This window comes from Hyla sarda, chromosome 5, assembly GCF_029499605.1.
Source record: "Hyla sarda isolate aHylSar1 chromosome 5, aHylSar1.hap1, whole genome shotgun sequence".
NCBI lineage: Eukaryota > Metazoa > Chordata > Amphibia > Anura > Hylidae > Hyla > Hyla sarda.
In genome coordinates, this window is record NC_079193.1 from 378,734,420 (window position 1) to 378,756,433 (window position 22,014).

Consider the following 22,014-nt stretch of genomic DNA (forward strand, 5'->3'; position numbering starts at 1 on the left):
GAATATTCCGGGTTAAAATAATTATTTCGAGACAGACCAGGATAATTTATTCAATCCCATTAGGTCTGTTTGGAGCAAAGTTCTAAAGACAAACACAAATGAAGTTTATTAGTAATTGCATTTTCATTCAATTGAACTTTATTAGTTATCTGTTGAATATATTTTTTTATAGTTTTATATTCGTTTTATTAGTTATTCATTACAATGATTCCTTTTTATGTATATCATGGGAAATTAAAGAAACCTAATTCCTGTGCAAAGGAAAGGAAAAAATGGCAAATAGCTTGTAGTTCTAAAATTATGTTCTGCTAATTTTTAAAGCGTTACTGTCATTAAAGGCGTACTCCAGGATTGTTGTTTCTTTGAATGTAAGACAGGGACAGCTAAATTAGTCTAGTTACTAATATTGACTTACCTGTGTTTTGTGGCTGGTATCGAGTTTCTTTGTCCTTCTTTTCTTGGAAAGTTCCTTTTCTGCAATGAGTGTTGTCTTGGACCTTTCCCTGCCTTCTGTCAATACATCCCTGCCCGAGACAATACATCACAAGTCAGGTGCTGAAAGGGGGTTTGGCTGCTTTGTTTGCTGTGTGTGAAGGCACACGCACATGTGCGTGCATTCGTCATCACACAAATCCATAGCTTGTGTGTCAGTTGATGTCGGGCAAATCATGTGATCAAAGGGAGTCTGGCTGTGCTGCAATGGGTGGGGCGACTGATGTGTCTGAGGGAAAAAAGTCACCTCCCACTTTGAAACAAAGGATTCTGGGGATTGTAGTCTGAGGAAGGCCACAGAACAGGAAGTAGCAAGTTCCCAAAAACAAGCAAGCAGCATGATGGGGGACACAGGACATGACCATTTACCACCAACACAAGCACAGATCCTTGGTAAACATGTCCAATACTAAATACTAAAGTCACCTCATGTTGGATTACCACAGACATGTCAAAAATTGTTAATCACACCGGTTCTCACTCCTAAGACCCACTGCCATCTTAAGTTATTAACCGTAGAAACGTTTGCATTGAGCTCTGCTTTCCGGTTGGCTAAGAGATCCGTCCATTTCTCTGTGTAGACTTGAGAAATGTACAGATCTCTTGGCCACCTGGGGAGCGGAGTGCAATGGCGCCTGCTTCCCCAGCTGATAACTCACGATCGCTGTGAGTCTTAGGAGTGAGACCTGATAAGATCAACAACTTTTGAGTTGTGTCATAAGTTGTTTTTAATGACAGTAATGTTTTCAGGTTTTAGAATTTTTTTTTTCTTACAACATTATTGTAAAATCTCTCTTCACCATCTCACCATTTCATCTTCCCATAAGTAGGTAAAATGCTTAAAAAAAATAAAAAAAATAAAAAAAATTTCAAATTACGTTCTGAGCTAAAATCCAAACTGTTTTCCAACCATTTGCAGTCCGCTATGTGATTAACCTGATAACTATAAGTCAATGAGCATAAAGTGTTAAGTAGCTGTGTAGTAGAACAGATTTCATGAAATATTGTGCATCTGGCGCGTCACGTTGACAAGGGACCAGCACTGGACTAAAAAACACAAACATAAAATGGAGTGAACAGGAAACTTGTGATTATTCTTCAGTCATCATTGGTTTCAAGTCACTCTTTAATGAACCATAAATTCTCAAATAGTTCAGTCTTTTATGAAAATATGAAACAAATGAATGACCTATTGGTTGTTGCTGGTCTCCTGTTATCGTGTTGCGTTGTAATAGACCGGTAGACTTTCACAATACATGATGTCATTGCTGTGCTTAGATTTCCGGTGCATTTGCCAAATGGTTCTAATGTGTCCTCAGTTAACCTCTTCACTCCTGAGAGCCTCCTTTTTGACTCTGTGAGAACTTCCATGGGACGGGTACATTGACGATGTTTTTAATTGCTGGTGCCCTCACTTACTTACTGAGCCTCATTAAAGTGTCTTTGTTTTGTAAATTCACATGTTCTGGTGAGAGGAGGACTCTTAAACTTCCCGAGTACTTTACATTCAGTCTTAGTCCACATTCCTCAACTACTTCATTTAGTTTATTAAAGAAAGCATTTAATTAAAAGTTAAGCTGTTCTTAAGACATGAAAAGGGGCATTGTCCACTCAGAGTCTGAAGAGGCGCAATCGCTATTTGGTCCTTTCTGTATAATAGGCTAATGACTCAGGGGTGAAGGGGTGAACGGAGCATGGGGCACCTGTTTTGTTTTGTGATTTTCAATGCACTGAACATAAAGCAAGAAGCCTTTTGTTTATGATATGTTTAATATAGAAGGGACCAAACGTCAACTGTATCAGTCAAACTACTCACAAGCCTGGGACATGGAATGACGCAAGTAAATCAAGTTAGTGGCGTGACATTGCTCTTTAAGTTTTTCGTGTGGAAGAAAAGCATTGGTTGTCCAGGATTACTGTAACTTACATTGGCCATAAAAGACCATTTTGCTAGAATTTTGTCATTGAGTCACGGCTCAGTCCATACATGGTCCCTTTAAAAACAACTTAACCCCTCTAAAAACAATTTTTGACATGTCGATCAGACATGTCAAAAATTGTTAATCACACCGGATCTCACTCCTAAGACACACTACAATCTTAAGTTATTAACAGTGGAAACGTTTGGCATTGAGCTCCGCTTTCCGGCTGGTTGAGAGATCCCTCCATTTCTCTGTGTAGACTTGAGAAATGTACAGATCTCTTGTCCACCTGGGGAGCAAAGTGCAATGCCGCCGGATTTCCCAGCTGATAACTCCCGATCGCTACTCAATGCCAAATGTTTGCGCGGTTAATAGCTTAAGATCTTAGTGGGTCTTAGGAGTGAGACCTGATAAGATCAACAACTTTTGACACGTCTGAGTTGTGTCATAAGTTGTTTTTAATGACAATTATGAGTCTCGGGTCAGTCCATACATGGTCCTCTTTCCCTCCCTGAACCTTGTATAGATCTGAACTCTGTACAATGGCCCTGTGACCTTGCCCCATGGCTGCTTCTTCTAATGAATGAAGAAGCCATGTGATGGGCTCATATGGTCATTGCACATTGCTCTACTCAGAACAATGTATAGAAAACGTAGAGGGAACCATGGAGGAGCTGAGCTATAGTGTCAATAAGTAGCTGCAGTTAACCAGATGGAGGATGTAAGGGGAAATATAGGATCATCTTTTGACATCTTAAAATAACTTCACCCGTTACTATCCATATTGAGTCAACACCCCCAAGATTTGCTTCTTAGGAGTTTCTCTAGCCCCTTCTTCCCACAGCTATTGGTGCTGTGAGTGCCTAGACTGTTGAATGAGTGATCAACACAACGTAGGTCTAAGGGTGGGTTCACACCACGTTTTTGCAATACAGTTCCCATATACGGTTTGAGCGTCAAAACCGTATGGAACCATATTGCAAACCGTACTCATTGACTTTGCATTGCAAACCGTATGTTAACCGTATCATGCGGTTGCATACGTTTTGTATCCGTTACGGTTAAAAGCGTTTAATTTCCCGTACTTCAAACCGTAGTCTACTACGGTTTGAAGTCCGTTTGAAAAACCGTATTTAAACCGTATCTGTTTTTTATATAATGGTGGTCTATAAGAACCGTTTTCAACCGGATACACTTACGGTTACATCCGGTTTTCACAATACAGTTTATGAATCTGAACATGTGCAGTTACCTCCGAAAGTTCCACCAGCTTCTAGAATCTTCTATCTGGGAGTGTTTTTAGTGTAAAACCGTATGCAACCGTATACAACCGTATATCCGTTTTTCATCACAATACGGTTTTTAACCGGAATCCGGCATATATGGTTGTATACGGTTTAGCATGGTTTTTAGCGATACGTTTCCTTCAAAAAAACGTGACACGGGAACTGGATTGCAAAAACGTGGTGTGAACCCAGCCTAAGAAGGGAGGATGCTAAGGTTTAAGCCCTCTTGTGCTGACTGCCCACTTCACAGTCCATACACAATGTCCAAAGACTGTCAATGGGGCCGTCACCACTGCTCCCAAAAAAGAATGAACCTTGGAACTCTTCTAGATAAGAACTGAAGAGTGGGGACTGTGTGGTTGACAGTCTCAGCACCAATAGTAGAGATTTCTTATGGAAGCCACCATCTGGCATCGAGAGTCTTTTTTGACTGGCAATGATTTCTAATCTAAATTAGTTTCCCCAGAAAAAAAGAACGATGACTCTGTAGCACTCCCTATTAGGCTTGAGCCATATAGTTACATGCATCTACATCGGGCAACCAAGATATTTGTGTGACTTGCCTACAACTTGCTGTTGCTCTACTTAATTACAATAAAAATAAAAATTTGGCTGTAGAGAAAAAAAAAGCCATATCCCAAAGAAATCACAGGCAAGTCGCAATGGCACTTGACTTGTAATGATATAAATGCTGGCAAAGTCGTGTACAACCTGTGACCAAAAATGTGTCAAAGTTGGTTTATTTTTGGAATTGCCATGTTGCATTGCTACAACATTGACAATCATTAGCTATGATGCTGCAATGAGTTATTGCGATCTTGATTTTGCAGTCGCTTCCAGCCTTAGAGCTAGCTATCCTAAAAGTTTGTCTCAGATGATTATGAAATAAAATCTGATTGCCTATCCGAAGGATAGGGGATAACTTGTAGATTGCGGGGGGTCTGAGCGATGGGGCCCCCTGTAGTCTGCTGTTTGGAGCCCCGGCTCTCGATCACAGGGGCACGTCATGACCCCTGCTCAAAGCGGGGCTGCCACACCCCCTCCATATAGCTCTATGGAAGAGTCATTCAACAATCTTTGGCTCTCCCATAGAGCTATATAGAGAAGGCATGGCGGCCCCCGCTTCGGGCCGGGGTTGTTATATGCCCCTGTGATGGAGAGCCAGGGCTCCAAACAGCAGATCGGGGGGGGGTTCAGCACTCGGACCCCCTTCGATCTAAAACTTATTCCCTATCCTTCGGATAGGGGATATGTTTTTTTTTTTTCATGATACTTATGCTGTAAGTCTGGTTTGGTTGACAATGCCTGGTTATGTTTCAAGACTCTACTTCTTGACTAACAGGGTAGCTGTCTCCAAATTTGGGTAAGAAAACCCAAAGACTGATGGACAGTCATACAATTTGCTCAATTTGTACATATAAATGTTTCCAACATCCTAACAATCCTAATGTCAATGAGGGATCAGTGTTTGGTTTGTGCTAAAGAATCATACTGGTTCATCCCGAAAACTGGTTATTCTCCATGCCAAGAGTCATTGCCTAAATTTCAGCCTATATTTTCTTCCACACAAAACTACCACAGACTTTTTATAGGTTCATATGTCATTTCTTTTGACATTTTGTAGCTTGGTCTCTTCAATATTAAAATTTTCAAACCCAATAGTGATCCACCAAGACTTGGATCAGATTGATCTTCAGGATCTGTAGGCTTATCGGACTTAAAGTGGAACTAAACTAAAAAATTACCTAAATTCTTAAGGTAAATAGGATTAAGAGATGTTCAATAGCTTTATGTTTTCATTTCAGATTTTGCTATTTGGTGGCTATCGTGAATTTGTGTCTCATTGTGACCAAAAAGTGTTCCTAATAGTCAGTGTACTAAGGAGAAGAAACGTTGGTCCACCACATATCGCACCACTCAAAAACACTCAAAACCCGCTGCTGTATGTCTTTTTTATTAGTCATCCCCTTCATTGTGTGTTTTTGTTGACCATGGTTTTGAAGCACATAATCCACTTTTGAGATTGGCATGACATTAAAGAAGATGTTCAGCGGTAAAAATTTGTCTGATCGCTGGGACCCCCCCATGATCTCTCGTATGGAGCCCCCGCTTGGCCCCAGTTCTGCTTAAGTATTTATGTTTCACACCCAGCATGCAGCTGGTGGAAACACGCCCCCTCCATTCATCTCTATGGGAGAGGCTCCGCCTCTCCCATAGAGATGACTGCGGGGGGTGTTTCCACCAGCTGATGTGCTGGGTACCATACTCGCTTTAAGGCTGCATTCACATTACGTTTGCAGCCCACGGCTGCCAGGTCTGTCTGTGAATTTTCAAGACCGGTTGCTCCTGTACCCCACCCGGACCCACGCAGCTTCTCATTCACTTTAACAAGCCGACCGGAGTTAGATAGTGACTCCGATAGTGACTCCGGTCGGCTCATTTTTGCCCCGTATCCGGTTTTGTGACCGGACCTAAAACCATAGTATACCACAGTTTTAGGTCTGGTCAAAAACCGGATACAAGGCAAAAATGAACCGACCAGAGTCACTATCTGTCAGCTCATTCAAATGAATAAGACGGGGGCTGGGTCTTGCTGGGATACAGGAGCGCCCGGTTTTCCCATCTCCCAGCCGGATCCAGTTCCCGTATAGACAAAACATAGTGTGAATGCCCCCTAACAGAGCAGCGTCTGAGCCCCGTATGGGAGATCGTACAGGGTCCCAGCGGTTGGACCCCCCACGATCAGACATTTATCCTCTATCCACCACATAGGGGATACATTTCTTACCGTTGGACATCTTCTTTAAGGGCCAACTTTTCTTCTCGTTAGTAAAGGGTCATGTCATGCAACAACTTGAAAGAGCAAAATGGCGGTAGCATCCAGCAAGCAAACGATTGAAAGACAAAGCGTAAACAGAAGAGTTTTTTGGTTTGGTTCCCCTTGAAGTACCGTAATGTTGATTGTCGGTAGATGCTACTCATTCTTTTCTGTTTTAAAAGCAAAGTTATCTTTTGTTTTTGTTTCAGTATTTTTGATTTTAATTGCAGTCAGATGACAATGCCCCTTTATGGCATGACCCTCAAATGTTCCAAGTGTGGCGTAGTCTCCTCAGCAGAAGTATCGGCCACAGCCACCAGTAACGCCATGTTAGTTTTTCTAATTTCCGTCTTCTTTGTTTTTCTCTTTCTTTCCTTTGTACATTTGTTTGTTTTGATCCGTTGATTTTATTTTGATTTTTGCCTTGTATCATTGCCCTCTTTCTTATTTGCTTTCTAAACTTTGTATGTATTTTTTAGTTTTGTGCATTCATTAACATCTGTCCTAGAGCATTTTTATGGGGGTGGGGGGGTTGGGGTCACATGCTGTTTCCAGAGACGTTCTGCAGTATTATGACCACCACTAACATGTGCAACAGATACAATTGGCTTTTGGTTGTAACCAAGGTTCGAGAATTTGGTTCCTTAGATTATCAGTCCGTGTATTATAGACTTATTATAAGTGTCTCATGATGATCAACGGTGGCTCTTCTGCTTGCTTTATTGGGAGACATCATTGGGGTGTTGGCGGCATGTGCTTTGAGCTTTATTAAATTTATTAAAGGGGTACTCCGCCCCTAGAAATCATATCCCCTATCGAAAGGATAGAGGATAAGATGTCTAATCGCGGGGGTCCCACCGCTGGGGACCCCCGCAATCTCCCTGCTGCACCCGGGATCAGTTAGAGCATTGAAGGTTTGTGACGTCACAGCCACACCCCGCTTGTGACATCACGGCCATGCCCCTTCAGTGCAAGTCTATGGGAGGGGGTGTGACATATGCTATGCCCCCTCCCATAGACTTGCATTGAGGGGGCGTGGCTATGATATCACAAGCAGGGCAGGGCCGAGACATCACGAGCCTTCACCCCGCATGTCATCCGGCACCGAGTGAAGTTCGCTCCATGCACCGGATGTCTGGGGTGACGCAGCCAAGATTGCGGGGGACCCCGTGATCAGACATCTTATCCCCCATCCTTTGGATGGGGGATAAGATGTCTAGGGGTGGAGTACCCCTTTAATGCTTTGTACAGAACATCTCTCTCTGTTAATCTCATCTTTATTGTGTAGACGACCAATGACTGTGTGTTTTTAATTTCGGCTTCCCGTTGTTTGTGGTGTGCGACTGTCAATATCTACAAAGCACCTGATAAACTTATAGACAGTAAACTTTGACCTTTGAGAAACACAGTTTATAGTGTTCAGTTGAGTTCCCCTTTATAAATTATTAGAGAAAAAAGAGTTGTTTTTTTTTCAAGTTTTGTATATTTACATTTTAAAACTTAAAAATTTACCTAAATTTTACAATTTTTTTATTCTCTGTTGAGGTCTAGATGTTGACTTCACAAATTCAATATATATCCAATTCTGGAATAATGTTGGGCTGGTGCCACCTCTTTGGGACTCCACTTCTTCTGGTCATTTGAATTGTACACCCATGCAGGTGAATGTGATGATGTCATCACATTATCTGTGTGGAAAGAGGCTCCTTGGTAGACTGCCACAAGGGAGCCCACAAGGTATATGGTGGGCACCAACCATACAACATCTTTTCTGGTTCTGCTCAGAAGCACCAATGTGGGCAAAGCGGGTATCTTCCATGGTCGTGGAGGCTTCTTATCACAAACCCCCTATAATGCAGCTCTGTGATAGGTTCTACTATGGTATAGTACCTTTACCTCCAATTCATCTATATATATTTTTAGAGGCTTACGGTTACTGTATGCTCTCAGGCTCCACAACAAAATCTGCAAAAGGTCAACCCTTCTCCCATACTATTATAAGGCACAAAACTTTTGTGTTCCCTCAGGGTTGAGATATAACTAATATCTCTACACCTTCCTATACTTAGGGTACTTAGGGTATGTTCAAAGTAAAAATCTGATGTGTATTTCCATGTCAGAATTTAGAAGCTAATCCTTGGACTTCTGCTTGGGATGTGCGGATCTACTTGAGGATTTGCCCCATAATCATTGGTGGGGCCGATCCTGGGTTAATCCTGAATTCCTGGCAACAAAAAGTAACACATCACTGCAAATCTGATCAGTGTGAACATAGCCTAACACTCAGATCCATGATATCTCAGTTTGTAAGACAACAGGGCTGAGATGTACCTAATTTCTCTACACCTTCCTATACTTAGGGTACTTAGGGTATGTTCACAGTGTAAATCTGATGTGTATATATATGGCAGAATTTTGAAGCTGATCCTTGGATATCTGCTTGGGACGTGCCCTATAATCATTGGTGGGGCCAATCCTTGGGTTAATCCTAAATCCCTGGCAAAAAAAAGTAACACATCACTGCAAATCTGATCAGTGTGAACATTGCCTAACACTCAAGACAACAGGGCCGAGATATACCTAATATCTCTACACCTTCCTATACTTAGGGTACTTAGGGCATGAAGTCCTTCATTATTACTCCATGTTGAATTGGTCCTTCTCCACAGTACTATATTGAGGAGGAACTCTCTCTTTGAAGCAATGCATCCTCAGGTGTCTGTAAACAAATGAATTAGCTTAAAAAAAAAAATAACCAAACAAACTTCTAATATTATGACCGGAGCCCTGTGGTTGTCTGTGTTGCGGTAGAATTTTGCGTCCTATGCTATGGTCAGTTCTATGATTCAGCTTTTTATGGAGTGGTGTTGTTTTTTACAGCGCTCTTCAGTTGGATAGTACAAACAAACAGAAACCTGTAGCTGATGTGCATACCAAGCCTAATCGATGCAGAAGGTATGCGTTCTTACACCGCAGCGCCTTTGTGTCCTGAATGGGCGTTATGTGCTTCTCTGTGTCAGGATAGTCGGTCTTGTCAGTCAGTACGTTGCGTTTGTTGTAGGGGAGATTTACACGTTGTATATAGATGGAGTAGCTGCTTATAAATAAAGTAAAAAAATAAAATAAATAAGCAAAACTTGGAGCCCAATTCTTCTTAGTCCAGATGTGGGGGGTCCATGGAGATGATTACTCTAGATGGATTTTTTTGGATGACAGAGGAGGTTTATGAACAGTAAAGGGGTATTCTGCTGCCCCAGCCTTCGGAACATTTTGTTCCGAATGCTTGGAGTGGGCGACGTGGTCGTGACGTCACGGCCACGCCCCTTGTGCCATCATGTCACGCCCCCTCAAAGCAAGTCTATGGGAGGGGGCGGGACAGCTGTCACACCCCCTCCCATAGACTTGCATTGAGGGAGCGTGACGGCATGAGGGGCGTGGCTGTGATGTCACGACCCCCACCCGCACCCAGGGACCCCTGCGATCAGACATCTTATCCCCTACCCTTTGGATAGGGGATAAGATGCCTAGGGGTGGAATACCCCTTTATTAAAGATGTAGAAGTAGGAACAAGGAGCAGGACTGTGATCCATTTGAAGCCTTTATTAGATGGTAAAAACAAAGTGGTTTTTACTAGTGTTGGTCAAACTTACGGTAAATGTGGCCGAACCTGAGAAATGCAACCTATGGCTGTCCGGGCACTGGTCTAAGGTCTCCTAGAACTGTGTCCATCTTAAAGGCACCCTGTTTAGAGAAACACTGATCTATGGTCTCCTAGAACCATATTCATCTTGAAGATACTCTGGTTTAAAGGAGTACTCCGGTAGAATTTTTATTTTTTTTAAATCATCTGCTGTCAGAAAGTTTAACAAATTAGTAAATTACTTCTTTAAAAATCTTTAAAAATAAATTACTTCTTAATCCTTCCAGTACTTAGCTGCTGTATGCTCCTCAGGAAGTTGTGTAGTTCTTTTCAGTCTGACCACAGTGCTCTCTGCTGACACCTCTGTCCGTATCAGGAACTGTCCAGAGTACAAGTAAATCCTTGATGCAAACCTCTCCTTCTTTGGACAGTTCCTGATACGGACAGAGGTGGCAGCAGAGAGCACTGTGGTCAGACTGAAAAGAACGACACAACTTCCTCTGTAGCATACAGCAGCCTCTGTGGCACGTGCTGGAATCCCATTCAATGACCATAATGGAGTCACCTAGTTTGGGTCGTTAGCTGGCCAGGAATAAACCCTCTGAGTCGCTGTTCAGGCAGCATGAAAGTGAAGGAAGTTGTAACAAGAAATAGGAAAAAAAAAATCAATAGCAGCAGTCACCACAGAGACTGCATAGAAAATAGTAAAATAGACAGAGTACTTTGGGGGAAAAAAAAAAAAAATAATAATAGACTGGAACTTAGTTTCAAAATTTTCTCTAATATTCCCAAAAACACACTTGGCAGAACTAGTGGAATGGCAAAAAAAATAAATAAAAAAAATCCACAAAAAAATAATAATAATTTAATATAAAGATTGAAAAAATATGAACAACTTTGCATAATAAAGAAGAAGCTACTCCATTATATTTACGAGAATCTCACTGTGTCTTCTGCCGCCCAGGAGTTTGGTTACGTCTAATCGGTGTTCACCAGAAATTTACTTGATTTTTTTTCATTTATTATATTATTTTTTTTTTAGAAATGGTTATTTTGCTCATACGGCAAATTGAGGAGAGATGTCAATTTTATTTTTCACTTTTTTTTTGTCTGACAGAACCTCTTTTTTTGTTGTTGATCTCCGACACGGATTGTGATTTTTTTTTTTTATACTTTCTTTCCTGATGTTTTTATGTTCGTTCTGTCTTCTTTCTTGGCTGCTCTGTTGTTATTTTATTCTTTGTTGGTCTGAGCTTCAAAGAACTTTTGCTTTTACTCTTTAATCTGTTTTTGTTTCTGTTGGTATTGAATATAACATAAGTTCCCTCTCTGATATCTGCAGAGCGCCCCCCCCCCCCCCTCCCCCCTGTTTAATCCTTGATGTCAGGTATCTCTGTTTCGGAAGGTATCAAGCTTGGATCGGAGCTGTGGTTTGAAGGTTTATTAGTTTTGTTGTGTTAGAGGGCACTCGGTGACGGTGTTCTTATTTATGGTGGGGTCAGGTAACAGGACTTCAATTTCGCTTTTGGTGCTTAACACGTGTGGATGAAGAGACCAGATTCCTGCGGTAGAAACAAGTCTTGGAACGTTCTTTATTCCCCTTAGACCAGTGTTCTACAGTGACTTTGGCAGAGCAATTCAGAATACAGATCAGTTGTGGGACATTTACACCTGATTCATATAACCATTAAAAACATTTATTTATTAGGTAATAAAAATGGCGCCTATAGAAAAACAAAAAAAATCCAAATAGTTATCAGAGAGAGATGGGTACCATAGGAGATTCCAAGAAAAAGTGGGGTAAAACCCATTCCTATAGTAAATCAAGTATGTTGAACAACCTGGTCCCGACGTGTTTCCTAAGTCAAATTACAGGTTCATCAGGGGACCAATGATAGAATAAGAAAAATAAAGTAAAAGAAAAAGCTACCAGTATAAAGCTAAACCAAGTCCAAAGTAAATTGGCAGGTAGGGCCAGTATTGTGTGCTAGGATAGGGCTGCACCTGTACCACATTTCCCTATCCCCATATTGTCTAGGTCAGTTTTTCCCAAAGAGGGTGCCTCCAGTTGTTGCAAAACTACAATTTCCAGCATTTGGCTGGAAATTGTAGTTTTGCAACAACTAGAGGCACCCTTAGGCACCCTGGTTATATCCTCAAAACCCATTCCCATAGTAAATCAAGTATGTTAAACAACCTTGTCCTGACGTGTTTCCCCTGTCAAATTACAGGTTCATCAGGGGACCAATGATAGAATACGAAAAATAAAGTAAAAGAAAAAGCTACCCGTATAAATATTTATGTGTGTGTGTATGCGTGTGTGTGAATCCACATTATAAATACAATGGGCATCATTTACTAAGAGTTTTGGGTTTTTACTAGTGGGAAAAGTTGTTTCAGATTTGCAGGATTATTCTCTATTTACTATTGGGAAAAGTCAGGAACATTTTCTGACCAGCTTTTTCTAGGTCGATATTTCCAGCCATTTACCCACAGGATTTTCTGTGAATTCAATAGTAAATCGGTCAGGTTGGCAAACCATGCCCCTTTTCGGGCCGACGCCCCCTTTGCGACAGACCACGCCCCTTTTTTTGCCTTTTCAGAGGGCAGTGTCGGGTTTGTTGAATTTTTCTGGCGCACACTGTTGTAAACTGGCGCAGACATGTCTCAGATACTCTGCGCCAAAATAACCAGACAAAAAACGGTCGGTTTCAGCTTAGTAAATGAGGGCCAATGTGTGCCTGTGCATTTGTACATGTATCTGTATGTATGCGCCTATGTATCTACCAGTCTGTAAATATACTGGTAGGGGATTTACTTAGCCTGGCGTCTCACATACCGCACGACTTGCCACACGCCACGTAAAATATTCAGGCAGTGCCACGGCTTCCCTTGAAATATATGCCAGCTCTGATCTAACATAGATTTTAAGCTATAATACATGCTGGCTCTCCGGTATATATTGTAGTAAATTTGATGTGTGTTTAGACCACGCCTCCTTCTGTGCTTAGCCACACCCACTTAGCTCAATTAGGGCACAGCTGGCACCAAATGGAAACAAAAATTTGCACACACCGGGTATTCTATGCCAATCCATAGGGGGAGGAACAGTGATAACTTGCTCTCTGTTGTTTCTCAGTGAGCATGTCCTTATGTATACTGTATGGTCCTATGTGATTTTGTGTATGTACATGTGTGTGAATGTATGTTCCCTGTGTGACTGTATTTATATGTGTATGTATATCTATCTGTGCATGTATTTATAGATGAATGTATCTATGTAGGGGGCATGAATATGTTTGACTACTGTATACGTATAATAATAACAATAATTAATTTATTAATGATAATTTAATGAATTAGTATTAATTAATAAGTATTATTATTCAGTATTCATACATATGTATGCACACAAATAATTATAATAATAAAAATCACTATTGTTATCAATATTATTTGTGTGCGTGCACTGAATAATAATAATTGTTGTTGTTTTTGTTATTATTATTATTGTTGTTATTATTATCCGTGTGTATATATGTATCTGTGTGTGCATGTATGGGACATGTTGTGTGTATGTTTGTGTATATGGATCCGTGCTCATGTGTGTATAAGTTTGCAGATATACAAATATATATGTTTACGTTATTAAGGAACCCTCCATTTTTCCGTGCCTCCCACTTTTTGTGTGCATGTTTATGTTTATGTGTGTGTATGTTTATGTGTGTATATTTATATGTGTATGTTTATGTGTGTATGTTTATGTGTGTTGATATGTGTGTATGTATGTATGTTTTGTGTGTGTATGTGTGTGTGTTTATGTTTATGTGTGTTTGTTTATGTTTGTATGTGCATGGTTGTATGTGTATGTGTGTATGGTTTTGTATATGTGTGTATGTGCATGGTTGTCTGTGAGTATGTTTGTGTGTATGTTTTTGTGTGAATGTTTATGTGTGTATGTGTTTTTGTGTTTATGTGTGTATGTGTTTTTGTGTTTATGTGTGTATGTGTTTTTGTGTGTATGTTTATATGTGTATGTGTGTATGCATCCATGTGCTGTTTGTGTGTGTGTATATATATGTGTAGATTTAGCCCCCCCCCCCCATTATTCTGGGCCCCCACCACGCAGCTTCTATCTTTGCCCTCATTATAGTTGCAGTCTCTATTGCGCGCCGCCCCGGTCCCATGCAGCCCCCATCTTCATACACGACGCTGGCTGTTTGCATATTGATAAATTAGTAGTTAGTAATGAATTGCGCGCTCGTTCCTCTCGCCACACGCCGGCCCGGTATGATTCCTGCTTACGTTTCTGCCTTGAGAACCACAATAAAGGCTTCAATCATTTCCAGACCATATGTCCTGCTGTTCAATGGACATAATAGAGAAAATGGCAGTGAAATTGCAGGGTTTGACAGGAAAATGTTTTTTAGCTGTGCTTTAGCATTTATACGGCAGCGATAGACCATTACCTGCTGCTATCAGAGGCAGAATTGACACTATCTCCTAAAATGTTTCCTACACAATTGCTATAGTTAAGTATCAATTGTGACACAATGTCAAAAAGTATCACAATTAACTTTGCTGTCTCCTTCAATGTAACTTCAGCAATATTCTCTATGGGACGGGAAATGGTCCCAAAATCCCAGGACTGGAGGATGATGGGACATTTTATGTGACAGCAGCTTCTTACAGCAATGGGGTCTTCTCTGTCAAATATATATATATATATATATATATATATATATATATATATATAGCAAACGAAGAGCGAGAGCAGCACACCGGAATAATAGAACTTCAGGTAGTGGGTACAAGCAGTCACAGGGGCCCCGGTCATTGGTCCAACAGAGTAGATACAGGAGCGGTATTATAGTAGTTATATTCTTGTATATAGGAGGCAGTATTGTAGTAGTTATATTCTTGTATATAGGAGCAGTATTGTAGTAGTTATACTGTATTCTTGTATATAGGAGCAGTATTATAGTAGTTATATTCTTGTATATAGGAGCAGTATTATAGTAGTTATATTCTTGTATATATGGGCAGTATTATAGTAGTTATATTCTTGTATATAGGAGCAGTATTATAGTAGTTATATTCTTGTATAGAGGAGCAGTATTATAGTAGTTATATTCTTGTACATAGGAGCAGTATTATAGTAGTTATATTCTTGTATATATGGGCAGTATTATAGTAGTTATATTCTTGTATATAGGAGCAGTATTATAGTAGTTATATTCTTGTATATAGGAGCATTATTATAGTAGTTATATTCTTGTATATAGGAGTAGTATTATAGTAGATATATTCTTGTATATAAGAGGCAGTATTATAGTAGTTATATTCTTGTATATAGGAGCAGTATTATAGTAGTTATATGCTTGTATATAGGAGGCAGTATTATAGTAGTTATATTCTTGTATATAGGAACAGTATTACAGTAGTTAAATTCTTGTATATAGGGGCAGTATTATAGCAGTTATATTCTTGTATATAGGAGCAGTATTATAGTAGTTATATTCTTGTATATAGGAGGCAGTATTATAGTAGTTATATTATTGTATATAGGAGGCAGTATTATAGTAGTTATATTCTTGTATATAGGAGCAGTATTATAGTAGTTAAATTCTTGTACATAGGAGCAGTATTATAGTAGTTAAATTCTTGTATATAGGAGCAGTATTATAGTAGTTATATTCTTGTATATAGGAGGCAGTATTATAGTAGTTACATTCTTGTCTATAGGAGCAGTATTATAGTAGTTATATTCTTGTATATAGGAGGCAGTATTATAGTAGTTATATTCTTGTATATAGGAACAGTATTACAGTAGTTATATTCTTGTATATAGGAGGCAGTATTATAGTAGTTAAATTCTTGTACATAGGAGCAGTATTATAGTAGTTATATTCTTGTATATAGGAGGCAGTATTATAGTAGTTATATTCTTGTATGTAGGAGCAGTATTACAGTAGTTATATTCTTGTATATAGGAGCAGTATTATAGTAGTTATATTCTTGTATATAGGAGCAGTATTATAGTAGTTATATTCTTGTATATAGGAACAGTATTATTGTAGTTATATTCTTGTATATAGGGGACAGTATTATAGTAGTTATATTCTTGTATATAGGAGGCAGTATTATAGTAGTTATATTCTTGTATATAGGAGCAGTATTATAGTAGTTATATTCTTGTATATAGGAGGCAGTATTATAGTAGTTATATTCTTGTATATAGGAACAGTATTACAGTAGTTAAATTCTTGTATATAGGGGCATGTTACGCCTAGCGCTCCGGGTCCCCGCTCCTCCCCGGAGCGCGTACGGCGTCTCTCTCTCCGCAGCGCCCCGGTCGGTCCCGCTGACCGGGAGCGCTGTCCTGTCATGGCCGTCGGGGATGCGATTCGCACAGCGGGACGCGCCCGCTCGCAAATCGCATCCCAGGTCACTTACCCGTTCCCGTCTCCTGCTGTCATGTGCTGGCGCGCGCGGCTCCGCTCTCTAGGGCGCGCGCGCGCCAGCTCCCTGAGACTTAAAGGGCCAGTGCACCAATGATTGGTGCCTGGTCCAATTAGCTTAATTGGCTCCCACCTGCTCCCTGGCTATATCTGAGCTCCTCCCTTGCACTCCCTTGCCGGATCTTGTTGCCCTTGTGCCTAGTGAAAGCGTTTTGTGTGTCTAAAGCCTGTGTACCAGAACTTCTGCTATCCACCCTGACTACGAACCTTGCCGCCTGCCCCCGACCTTCTGCTACGTCCGACCTTGCTTCTGTCTACTCCCTTGTACCTCGCCTATCTTCAGCAGTCAGAGAGGTGAGCCGTTGCTAGTGGATACGACCTGGTCACTACCGCCGCAGCAAGACCATCCCGCTTTGCGGCGGGCTCTGGTGAAAACCAGTAGTGACTTAGAACCGGTCCACTAGCGCGGTCCTCGCCAATCCCTCTCTGGCACAGAGGATCCACTACCTGCCAGCCGGCATCGTGACAGTAGATCCGGCCATGGATCCCGCTGAAGTTCCTCTGCCAGTTGTCGCCGACCTCACCACGGTGGTCGCCCAGCAAGCCCGACAAGAGCACCAGCTGTCGTACTTGACCACCATGACACAGCAACTCCAGTCGCAGCTACAGCAGCAACAGTCACAGCTACAGCAAGTTCAGTCTCAGCTACAGCAGCAACAACCATCTCCTCCGCCAGCTCCTGCACCCCTTCCGCAGCGAGTGGCCACTCCTAGCCTCCGCCTGTCCTTGCCGGACAAATTTAATGGGGACTCTAAGTTTTGCCGTGGCTTTCTTTCGCAATGTTCCCTGCACTTGGAGATGATGTCGGACCAGTTTCCTACTGAAAGGTCTAAGGTGGCTTTCGTAGTCAGCCTTCTGTCTGGAAAAGCCCTGTCATGGGCCACACCGCTCTGGGACCGCAATGACCCCGTCACTGCCTCTGTACACTCCTTCTTCTCGGAAATTCGAAGTGTCTTTGAGGAACCTGCCCGAGCCTCTTCTGCTGAGACTGCCCTGCTGAACCTGGTCCAGGGTAATTCTTCCGTTGGCGAGTACGCCATACAATTCCGTACTCTTGCTTCAGAACTATCCTGGAATAATGAGGCCCTCTGCGCGACCTTTAAAAAAGGCCTATCCAGCAACATTAAAGATGTTCTGGCCGCACGAGAAACTCCTGCTAACCTGCATGAACTCATTCATCTAGCCACTCGCATTGACATGCGTTTTTCTGAGAGGCATCAAGAGCTCCGCCAGGAAAAAGACTTAGATCTCTGGACACCTCTCCCACAGTCTCCATTGCAATCTGCGCCTAGGCCTCCCGCCGAGGAGGCCATGCAAGTGGATCGGTCTCGCCTGACCCTGGAAGAGAGGAATCGCCGTAAGGAAGAGAATCTTTGTCTGTACTGTGCCAGTACCGAACATTTTTTGGTGGATTGCCCAATCCGTCCTCCACGTCTGGGAAACGCACGCTCGCACCCAGCTCTCGTGGGTGTGGCGTCTCTTGATGCTAAGTCGGCTTCTCCACGTCTCACGGTGCCTGTTCGGATTTCTACTTCAGCCAGCTCTTCCCTCTCAGCCGTGGCCTGCCTGGACTCTGGTGCCTCTGGGAATTTTATTCGGGAGTCCTTGGTGAATAAATTCCGCATTCCGGTGACCCGTCTTGTCAAGCCACTCCACATTTCCGCGGTCAACGGAGCCAGGTTGGATTGCACCGTGCGTTACCGCATGGAGCCCCTCCTAATGTGCATCGGACCTCATCACGAGAAAATTGAATTTTTTGTTCTTCCCAATTGCACTTCCGAAATTCTCCTTGGACTACCCTGGCTTCAACACCATTCCCCAACCCTGGATTGGTCCACTGGGGAGATCAAGAGTTGGGGTCCCTCTTGTTCCAAGGACTGCCTTAAACCGGTTCCCAGTACTCCCTGCCGTGACCCTGTGGTTCCTCCTGTATCCGGTCCCCCTAAGGTCGTTAGGGACTCTGCCTGCCACAGGAAATGCCTCTCCCCCCCTCCCAGTCCCATCAGGCAAGCCTCTGTGTCCCCTCATGGCCCTCGTCCTGGTGTCACACTGCCCCGTGCCAGGCCTCGCCCTCTGCCCTCCCTCCCCATTCCTACTCCTGCTGTTCTGCCTGCCGTTGAGGAATCCCTCCATCCTTTCCCGGTGTCCTCATCCCAGGGGAGGCAGTTACCGGACAAAGAGAAGGGGAGACCTAAGGGGGGGGTACTGTTACGCCTAGCGCTCCGGGTCCCCGCTCCTCCCCGGAGCGCGTACGGCGTCTCTCTCTCCGCAGCGCCCCGGTCGGTCCCGCTGACCGGGAGCGCTGTCCTGTCATGGCCGTCGGGGATGCGATTCGCACAGCGGGACGCGCCCGCTCGCGAATCGCATCCCAGGTCACTTACCCGTTCCCGTCTCCTGCTGTCATGTGCTGGCGCGCGCGGCTCCGCTCTCTAGGGCGCGCGCGCGCCAGCTCCCTGAGACTTAAAGGGCCAGTGCACCAATGATTGGTGCCTGGTCCAATTAGCTTAATTGGCTCCCACCTGCTCCCTGGCTATATCTGAGCTCCTCCCTTGCACTCCTTTGCCGGATCTTGTTGCCCTTGTGCCTATTGAAAGCGTTTTGTGTGTCTAAAGCCTGTGTACCAGAACTTCTGCTATCCACCCTGACTACGAACCTTGCCGCCTGCCCCCGACCTTCTGCTACGTCCGACCTTGCTTCTGTCTACTCCCTTGTACCTCGCCTATCTTCAGCAGTCAGAGAGGTGAGCCGTTGCTAGTGGATACGACCTGGTCACTACCGCCGCAGCAAGACCATCCCGCTTTGCAGCGGGCTCTGGTGAAAACCAGTAGTGACTTAGAACCGGTCCACTAGCGCGGTCCTCGCCAATCCCTCTCTGGCACGGAGGATCCACTACCTGCCAGCCGGCATCGTGACAGGGCAGTATTATAGCAGTTATATTCTTGTATATAGGAGCAGTATTATAGTAGTTATATTCTTGTATATAGGAGGCAGTATTAAAGTAGTTATATTATTGTATATAGGAGGCAGTATTATAGTAGTTATATTCTTGTATATAGGAGCAGTATTATAGTAGTTAAATTCTTGTACATAGGAGCAATATTATAGTAGTTAAATTCTTGTATATAGGAGCAGTATTATAGTAGTTATATTCTTGTATATAGGAGGCAGTATTATAGTAGTTACATTCTTGTCTATAGGAGCAGTATTATAGTAGTTATATTCTTGTATATAGGAGGCAGTATTATAGTAGTTATATTCTTGTATATAGGAACAGTATTACAGTAGTTATATTCTTGTATATAGGAGGCAGTATTATAGTAGTTAAATTCTTGTACATAGGAGCAGTATTATAGTAGTTATATTCTTGTATATAGGAGGCAGTATTATAGTAGTTATATTCTTGTATGTAGGAGCAGTATTATAGTAGTTATATTCTTGTATATAGGAGCAGTATTATAGTAGTTATATTCTTGTATATAGGAGCAGTATTATAGTAGTTATATTCTTGTATATAGGAACAGTATTATAGTAGTTATATTCTTGTATATAGGGGACAGTATTATAGTAGTTATATTCTTGTATATAGGAGGCAGTATTATAGTAGTTATATTCTTGTATATAGGAGCAGTATTATAGTAGTTATATTCTTGTATATAGGGGCAGTATTATAGTAGTTATATTCTTGTATATAGGAGCAGTATTATAGTAGTTATATTCTTGTCTATAGGAGCAGTATTATAGTAGTTATATTCTTGTATATAGGAGGCAGTATTATAGTAGTTAGATTCTTGTATATAGGAACAGTATTACAGTAGTTATATTCTTGTATATAGGAGGCAGTATTATAGTAGTTAAATTCTTGTACATAGGAGCAGTATTATAGTAGTTATATTCTTGTATATAGGAGGCAGTATTATAGTAGTTATATTCTTGTATGTAGGAGCAGTATTATAGTAGTTATATTCTTGTATATAGGAGCAGTATTATAGTAGTTATATTCTTGTATATAGGAGCAGTATTATAGTAGTTATATTCTTGTATATAGGAACAGTATTATAGTAGTTATATTCTTGTATATAGGGGACAGTATTATAGTAGTTATATTCTTGTATATAGGAGGCAGTATTATAGTAGTTATATTCTTGTATATAGGAGCAGTATTATAGTAGTTATATTCTTGTATATAGGAGCAGTATTATAGTAGTTATATTCTTGTACATAGGAGCAGTATTATAGTAGTTATATTCTTGTATATAGGAGCAGCATTATAGTAGTTATATTCTTGTATATAGGAGCAGTACTATAGTAGTTTATATTCTTGTATATAGGAGCAGTATTATAGTAGTTATATTCTTGTATATAGGAGCAGTATTATAGTAGTTATATTCTTGTATATAGGGGCAGTATTATAGTAGTTATATTCTTGTATATAGGAGCAGTATTGAGGTTAGATTTAGTCTTGTATATAGGAGCAGTATTGAGGTTAGATTTAGTCTTGTATATAGGAGCAGTATTGAGGTTAGATTTAGTCTTGTACAACATTACAACCTTGAAATCTCAGGTAGTGGAATGATATTTCAATGAATCCAGAGATTATTCCTCTGGTTCTGTAAGGCTAATAATATTTTAATGCACACTTATATCAGACAAGGCTGATTTACAGTCTGTCATGGAGTCAATCTTAGAATGACTGATAAGTGTGTATTTTAATCTCTTCATAAATCCTGGAGAGGCAGCGTAAAGGTTTTACTGCTCTGTCTGGAATACTGCACATTTATTAGCTGACATACCTCCTGTAAACTCTGTCACCATAAATCTCCACATGAACAAATCGGAACCTTTAGTTTTATGCTTTATCATCTATTGAAATGTAATTTTCCTATTGTGGGTCGTCCACCCCTTAAATGCCATCTCTCGACCTTCGAAAGGCCGATTCCGGCATTTTGACATGGTAGTGATGTCATGCCCCGCCCCCTCCATTCATGTCTATGGGAGGGGGGCGTGACGGCTGCCGTCACGCCCCCTCCTATAGACATGAATGGGGGGGACAGGGCATAACATCATGACAACATTCGGAACGCCGGATGCCGGGCCGGAGATTAAGGGTGTCCCATTGACCGGAACCCCGCGATCAGACATCTTTTCCCCCATCCTTTAGATAGGAAATAAGATGTCTGGGGACGGAGTACCCCCTTTTAAGAACAAATGTCCCATTTTTGAGAAATATCATCTCAATGCTCGAAACGTAGAAAATCCTTTCTGTCAGATAAGGAGCCGTTCAGCCACTAAACTATTAACACCTCTCCCCATCCATCACTTTTGCCTCCTATGTTAT

General features: G+C 41.7%; 1 protein-coding gene across 1 annotated transcript in view; it reads left to right on the forward strand.

Moving 5' to 3' along the window:
• ADGRB1 (adhesion G protein-coupled receptor B1) overlaps positions 1-22,014 on the forward strand; it is a gene marked incomplete in the record, with an annotated part of 689,450 nt that overhangs the window by 615,271 nt on the left and 52,165 nt on the right. Inside the window, 2 exon segments of the mRNA XM_056522870.1 lie at positions 6,749-6,847; positions 9,399-9,473. Of these exon segments, the coding sequence (XP_056378845.1) occupies positions 6,749-6,847; positions 9,399-9,473 (174 nt within the window).